The 7,121-nt window shown below is 49.1% G+C and overlaps 1 protein-coding gene across 2 annotated transcripts in view; it reads left to right on the top strand.

The window, feature by feature from the left end:
- The window catches only part of LOC147017267 (plectin-like), an 86,277-nt gene that overhangs the window by 56,413 nt on the left and 22,743 nt on the right, over window positions 1-7,121 (top strand). For both annotated transcript variants that reach the window (XM_085846732.1, XM_085846731.1), the window contains 4 exons: window positions 3,951-4,032; window positions 4,139-4,264; window positions 4,505-4,582; window positions 5,922-6,083. In XM_085846732.1, the coding sequence (XP_085702858.1) occupies window positions 3,951-4,032; window positions 4,139-4,264; window positions 4,505-4,582; window positions 5,922-6,083 (448 nt within the window). The remainder of the gene's footprint in view (window positions 1-3,950; window positions 4,033-4,138; window positions 4,265-4,504; window positions 4,583-5,921; window positions 6,084-7,121) is intronic.

The raw sequence follows: 7,121 nt of genomic DNA, 5'->3' as shown, positions 1-7,121 counted from the left end.
TCTCTCTTCCTCGTTCTCTCTCTTCCTCACGCTCCCTCTCTCTTCCTCGCACTCTCTCTTCCTCACGCTCCCTCTCTCTTCCTCGCACTCTCTCTCTCTCTCTTCCTCGCCCCCTCTCTCTTCCTCGCGCCCTCTCTCTTCCTCGCCCCCTCTCTTCCTCGCCCTCCCTCTCTTCCTCGCCATCTCTCTCTTCCTCGCCCTCTCTTCCTCGCCCTCTCTCTCTTCCTCGCCCTCTCTCTTCCTCACCCTCTCTCTCTTCCTCGCTCTCTCTCTTCCTCGCCCTCTCTCTTCCTCACCCTCTCTCTTCCTCGCCCTCTCTCTCTTCTTCGCCCTCTCTCTGTTCCTCGCCCTCTCTCTCTCTTCCTTGTGCTCACTCTCCTCCTCGCGCTCTTTCTCTCTTCCTCGCGCTCTATCTTCCTTGCCCTCTCTATCTTCCATGCCCTCTCTATCTTCCTCGCCCCTTTCTCTTCCTCGTCCCTCTCTCTTCCTCGCCCTCTCTCTTCCTCGCCCTCTCTTCCTCGCCCTCTATCTCTTCCTTGCCCTCTCTCCCTCGCCCCATCTCTCTTCCTCGCCCCCTCTCTATCTGTACCGCGACCTCGCTCCCTTCTGCGCGCTCTATCTGTTCCTCGCCCTCTCTCTGTTCCTCGCCCTCTCTCTGTTCCTCGCCCTCTCTCTGTTCCTCGCCCTCTCTCTCTTCCTCGCCCTCTCTCTCTTCCTCGCGGTCTTTCTCTCTTCTTCGCGCTCTCTCTCTCTCTCTATCTTCCTCGCCCTCTCTATCTTCCTCGCCCCTCTCTCTTCCTCGCCCCTCTCTCTTCCTCGCCCCTCTCTCTTCCTCGCCCCCTCTCTCTTCCTCGCCCCTCTCTTCCTTGCCCTCTCTCTGTTCCTCGCCCTCTCTCTTCCTCGCCCTCTCTTCCTCGCTCCCTCTCTCTTCCTTGCCCTCTCTCTCTTCCTCGCCCCCTCTCTCTTCCTCGCCCCCTCTCTCTTCCTCGCCCTCTTTCTTCCCCGCCCTCTCTCTCTTCCTCGCCCTCTCTCTCTTCCTCGCCCTCTCTCTCTCTTCCTCACCCTCTCTCTCTCTCTGTCTCTCTCTCTCCCTCTCTTCCTCGCCCTCTCTCTCTTCCTCACGCTCCCTCTCTTCCTTGCACTCTCTCTCTTCCTCATGCTCCCTCTCTCTTCCTTGCACTCTCTCTCTCTCTCTTCCTCACCCTCTCTCTGTTCCTCGCCCTCTCTCTCTTCCTCGTTCTCTCTCTTCCTCGTTCTCTCTCTTCCTCACGCTCCCTCTCTCTTCCTCGCACTCTCTCTTCCTCACGCTCCCTCTCTCTTCCTCGCACTCTCTCTCTCTCTTCCTCGCCCCCTCTCTCTTCCTCGCCCCCTCTCTCTTCCTCGCCCTCCCTCTCTTCCTCGCCATCTCTCTCTTCCTCGCCCTCTCTTCCTCGCCCTCTCTCGCTTCCTCGCCCTCTCTCTTCCTCACCCTCTCTCTCTTCCTCGCTCTCTCTTCCTCGCCCTCTCTCTTCCTCACCCTCTCTCTTCCTCGCCCTCTCTCTCTTCTTCGCCCTCTCTCTGTTCCTCGCCCTCTCTCTCTTCCTTGTGCTCACTCTCCTCCTCGCGCTCTTTCTCTCTTCCTCGCGCTCTATCTTCCTTGCCCTCTCTATCTTCCATGCCCTCTCTATCTTCCTCGCCCCTCTCTCTTCCTCGCCCCTCTCTCTTCCTCGCCCTCTCTCTTCCTCGCCCTCTCTTCCTCGCCCTCTATCTCTTCCTTGGCCGCTCTCCCTCGCCCCATCTCTCTTCCTCGCCCCCTCTCTCTCTGTTCCTCGCCCTCTCTCTCTTCTTCGCCCTCTCTCTGTTCCTCGCCCTCTCTCTGTTCCTCGCCCTCTCTCTGTTCCTCACCCTCTCTCTCTTCCTCGCCCTCTCTCTCTTCCTCGCGGTCTTTCTCTCTTCTTCGCCCTCTCTCTCTCTCTCTCTCTGTCTCTCTCTCTCTCTCTCTCTCTCTCTCTCTCTCTCTCTCTCTCTCTCTCTCTCTCTCTCTCTCTATCTTCCTCGCCCTCTCTATCTTCCTCGCCCCCTCTCTCTTCCTCGCCCCCTCTCTCTTCCTCGCCCCCTCTCTCTTCCTTGCCCCCTCTCTTCCTTGCCCTCCCTCTCTTCCTCGCCCTCTCTCTTCCTCGCCCTCTCTTCCTCGCCCCCTCTCTCTTCCTTGCCCTCTCTCTCTTCCTCGCCCACTCTCTCTTCCTCGCCCTCTTTCTTCCTCGCCCTCTCTCTCTTCCTCGCCCTCTCTCTCTTCCTCGCCCTCTCTCTCTTCCTCACCCTCTCTCTCTCTCTCTCTGTCTCTCTCTCTCCCTTTCTTCCTCGCCCTCTCTCTCTTCCTCACGCTCCCTCTCTTCCTTGCACTCTCTCTCTTCCTCATGCTCCCTCTCTCTTCCTTGCACTCTCTCTCTCTCTTCCTTGCACTCTCTCTCTCTCTTCCTCGCCCTCTCTCTGTTCCTCGCCCTCTCTCTCTTCCTCGTTCTCTCTCTTCCTCACGCTCCCTCTCTCTTCCTCGCACTCTCTCTTCCTCACGCTCCCTCTCTCTTCCTCGCTCTCTCTCTCTCTCTCTCTCTCTCTCTCTCTCTCTCTCTCTCTCTCTCTCTCTCTCTCTCTCTCTCTCTCTCTCTCTCTCTCTCTCTCTCTCTCTCTCTCTCTCTCTCTCTCTCTCTCTATCTCTCTCTCTCTCTCTCTCTCTCTCTCTCTCTCTCTCTCTCTCTCTCTCTCTCTCTCTTCCTCGTCCTCTCTCTCTTCCTCGTCCTCTCTCTCTTCCTCGTCCTCTCTCTCTTCCTCGTCCTCTCTCTCTTCCTCACGCTCTCTCTCTTCCTCTCTCTCTCTCTCTCTCTCTCTCTCTCTCTCTCTCTCTCTCTCTCTCTCTCTCTCTCTCTCTCTCTTCCTTGCGCTCTCTCTTCCTTTCTCTCATATGCAGCACAAGACTATGGTGTGGCATCATTGGTCAAGGATGCAGCTGTCCTGCTGATACAGTGCCCTCTGTAGGCTATGGCAGGAATTTATTTGGCTATGGTGCTGGTGATAGCTTGCCTGCTCTTCACGAAGGACTTTAATGTTCACTAACTAACGCTAGCAGACAGGAAAAGGAGGAAACAATCAAATGAAAAAAAAGTAGAGTGCTCATGGAAGTCTTTTTTTTTTTCAATTAAAAAAAAAAATATATATATATATATTGAGAGGAGGAATATCTCTCTCTCTCTCTCTCTCTCTCTCTCTCTCTCTCTCTCTCTCTCTCTCTCTCTCTCTCTCTCTCTCTCTCTCTCTCTCTCTCTCTCTCTCTCTCTCTCTCTCTCTCTCTCTCTCTCTCTCTCTCTCTCTCTCTCTCTCTCTCTCTCTCTCTCTCTCTCTCTCTCTCTCTCTCTCTCTCTCTCTCTCTCTCTCTCTCTCTCTCTCTCTCTCTCTCTCTCTCTCTCTCTCTCTCTCTCTCTCTCTCTCTCTCTCTCTCTCTCTCTCTCTCTCTCTCTCTCTCTCTCTCTCTCTCTCTCTCTCTCTCTCTCTCTCTCTCTCTCTCTCTCTCTCTCTCTCTCTCTCTCTCTCTCTCTCTCTCTCTCTTTCCAGTGATTTAAATGTCCGGTTGCTCTCTATATCGTTTAAATTTCCAAATTAAAAATTTTGAGTCCTTCAGTGTTCCATTTTTAATCTGGGTCTTCCTTTGCACTCGACTGTTGCTTGGACCCCTCAATGAGAATAAACAAATCCTGCGTTGCCTTCACTTTATCATGTTATTATTTTCACAGTGTTCAGCTCATGGTGTTTTGGCATTAACTTGAACTCGGGCTATGACATTGATATGGTCTTTCATTTTGTCATCACCAGAAAATATCTGCTGTCCGTGAATTTTTGTTTGTGCAGTAAAGGTGCTAGTTTGGTGGTGTGATGCCAGGATGTATGGTTAAACACCACTGTTCAACCTGGTCATGCAGGATGAGTCAAGAAGCTGAGAAGGCAGCACAGAAGAAGCTTTCAGACATTAATGAGATCCTCACAAAGATTAGACAGATGCAGGTGAGTTGAACTACCTGACCATTTACCATATCCTCCTCAAGCATTCCAACACTCGACTTTTAAGACCCTCTCATTTTTATTTTTCTTTTTCATTTTTCACCTGCAGGTTGACTTGGACAGCAGGAGGTGGCCAAACAGCTTGTCTGAACTCAATATTGACTTGGAGAAACACATTCAATTTGGTATGGTCCTCGAGACTCTTTGTAGTTTGGTGAAGAAGGCACAGATGCAGGTAGAACACTTTTATTACATTTACCTTTGACTTATTCTGTTCTATTCCATTGACACTGTAGATGGCATCCAAGCTGGAGAAAATATTGAGAACTTGATGCAAATGAAATAAATCAGAGATGCAACTAAAAATCAAAAACCCATCATTATGAGTCTGCCAAAATGTTACATAAGGTAAAAAGGATATGTCTAAGCTTTGGTGTGCAAACTGAACAGACTCGTGAACTTTATACGACTGCAGGTAGACGTCCCGGCCTGGTTGAAGGAAGAGTATGGGAAATGCTTGATTGAGATGGACAGTGAGCTGGAAAGACTGATGGTAACTGAGAATATTGTTTACGATTCATTCATCATTTCAAAATGTTGCGTGTGAAGTGCAGCTAAGACTCATGCGGTGCAGAAATGGATGTCAGGTTTTGTTTGATGGGATGGATTTGAAATTGCCAAATTAATTACCATGACAGTGTTGTGTGAAGTCTTAGCAGTTTATAATGAGGGCTGCTCCGTGCCTGCTCGCAGCATTCTTGTTTCGTGGAGGGAACTTTTTCAGGCAGTGCAGTTCTGCACTGAAGTTGACACATGACTCTTGTTTGTCTATTTGTCCAACAGAATGGCCTAGAGTTCGCGCATTTGCCTTGTCGACTCTGGGTTTGATTCATAACCTGATTATATACGATCTGATCGGTGCATTCAGGCAGGTAATTGCATCACAAAAAAAATGTACCGTCCCTCAGGTGGATGTTAAGCTGAATGTCCCTTCTGCTAACATTAGCTGGCAAACGTAAAATATCTCATGATGTCCTTCGCGAAGAGGAGGACATCAATCATCGGCATCCTGAACAAATTACAAATTTCTGCCCGAATCGGTTCAGTTGAACAATCGGGTTTGGTCAATTCCACAAATTGAGTACAATTGGGGCCATTACATCCAGACCGTAGTGGTGGTGGTGTCTATTTCAAGCATGGTTGAACTTTTAAAATATTAAAGTCAATCCTCCACCAATGAAGTACAATCATCATCATCATTTTTATTTTTTCAACAAGACAGTTGTTCTTCATGAGACTCAACTCTTATCACATTGCATGCAATCTTTATGCCTGGTGTTAGCTTAGTGGTTTGGGTAAGCCTGGTGTTGGCTTAGTGGTTAGGGTGGCGGCTTGAGATCCTAGGGTCCTGAGTTCAAGCCCCGCTGCCCGCTGAATTAAAAATACACCAGGAGGTTGACTCAGCCTGTCATCCTTCCGAGGTTGGCAAAATGAGCACCAGTGTACTGGTAAGGGGGACACTGCATCAGCGGCATAGCCGCGTCCCAACCAATGATGCAACCAGCAGCCACAGGCTGCGCTCGATAGAGAGAGAATGGTTAGGGTGGTGGCCTTGGGATCCTAGGATCCCGAGTTCAAATCCCTCTGCAGGCAGTTGACTCTGCCTGTCATCCTTCCGAGGTCGGCAAAATGAGTGCCAGCTTGCTGGTATACTGTGACAGAGTGGCGACCCCTCCAGGATTGTGTCCAATCACCAAGGAGACTGCTTTGGCAGCACCAACGCTCTGCACAGAGTATGGTCCCAATTGCTAGATGGATGGATGGATGGATGCAATCTTTGTTAACTGTGAATCATGTGGGCCTCATTCTCTGACCGGGCGGTTATTGTGTAGGACAGCTCGGCTGCCCGGAAGTCGCATCTCGAGAGCCTTGTCGAGTTTTTGAGACCCTTGGAGGAGCAGAGCGGATGGCTAACAAAAGCAATTGAGCGAGAGGAAACGTTTGATTGGAGCGACAAGAACTCTGAAATGGAGAGAAAACGAAAAAGTCATTTGGTATGTGATAGATATCATCAATCTCTGTGTTAGTCTGAAGTTTGTTTGTCATACTTGTTTTGTGGCAGAAAAACACGTTTTATTGCTTCCACAGTTATTTTCATCCTGACTCGTTGTTTATTACGCTTTTTGGGTTTTTTTTATTTTTTTTTCATCAAATTACTTATCATAGTCCTTATGGTGAGATAAATTTGCAGTAATGTAAATGCATTCAGCTGTCTAAATAAATTAATCCCAGGTTTATTTCTAACCAAATCGGATCTGACCCAATCCTCCATTCTATGCAGAGCCAGCAGTGGTGCTGCATCCTGGAGAAGACATTAAGCTGACTGTCTTATACAATGTGACTAAAAGATCTGATGGTATATTTTATAACGAATATGCTTCTTGGTTGATATTTCGACTCAAGTGTAAATTTTCTGTACGGGTTGAGCGATTGTACACACTTTGCATCACAAGATCCTCTTTTAATCTACTGCATGCAGTCTGGGAAAGCCCCATGAAAAACTATGAGCAGCCTTTATTGTGAGGTCAGATAAGATCAAATGACATGCCATTCATGAACTAGAATGTTTCGATCCCGTCAGATCTTGGATGTGAGCTAGACCTGAGCCTGGGTTTGGGCTGGGAAAGAAGTGCTGAAAGGAGGGCTAGTTGCATTGTATGCCGAGGGGTGTTATGACAGCTCAGTTGGTAGCTTGCTTGCATATGAATCACCTGGTCCTGAATTTGTTCTCGTGTGTAGTCAAATACAACTAAACTGACACCCTGCACTTGCCTTGGTGTCCTATAAGAATCTCATATTTCTATAAAATTCTTCACATCTGATTGGACATGTAGGAACCCAACAGGACATTTTGGCAAGTGGTACAGCTGGGACAGTTGGTTCCTGATCTTTTTACATGTCATGCATGCAGATATTAGGCCAGCTGTCCCATCTGCATTGAGGTTGTAAATATTATCTTAAAGATCCCTCCGTATCTCTTCAAAAGAGTAGGACAGCGTGTACTTGTACACTGGATGAATTCCCAACAGAGG

This window comes from Eptatretus burgeri, chromosome 11 (genome assembly GCF_056783735.1).
Source record: "Eptatretus burgeri isolate ZD-2024b chromosome 11, Ebu_testis_v1, whole genome shotgun sequence".
In the NCBI taxonomy this organism is placed as follows: Eukaryota; Metazoa; Chordata; class Myxini; order Myxiniformes; family Myxinidae; genus Eptatretus; species Eptatretus burgeri.
This window is presented reverse-complemented; position numbering and strand designations above follow the sequence as displayed.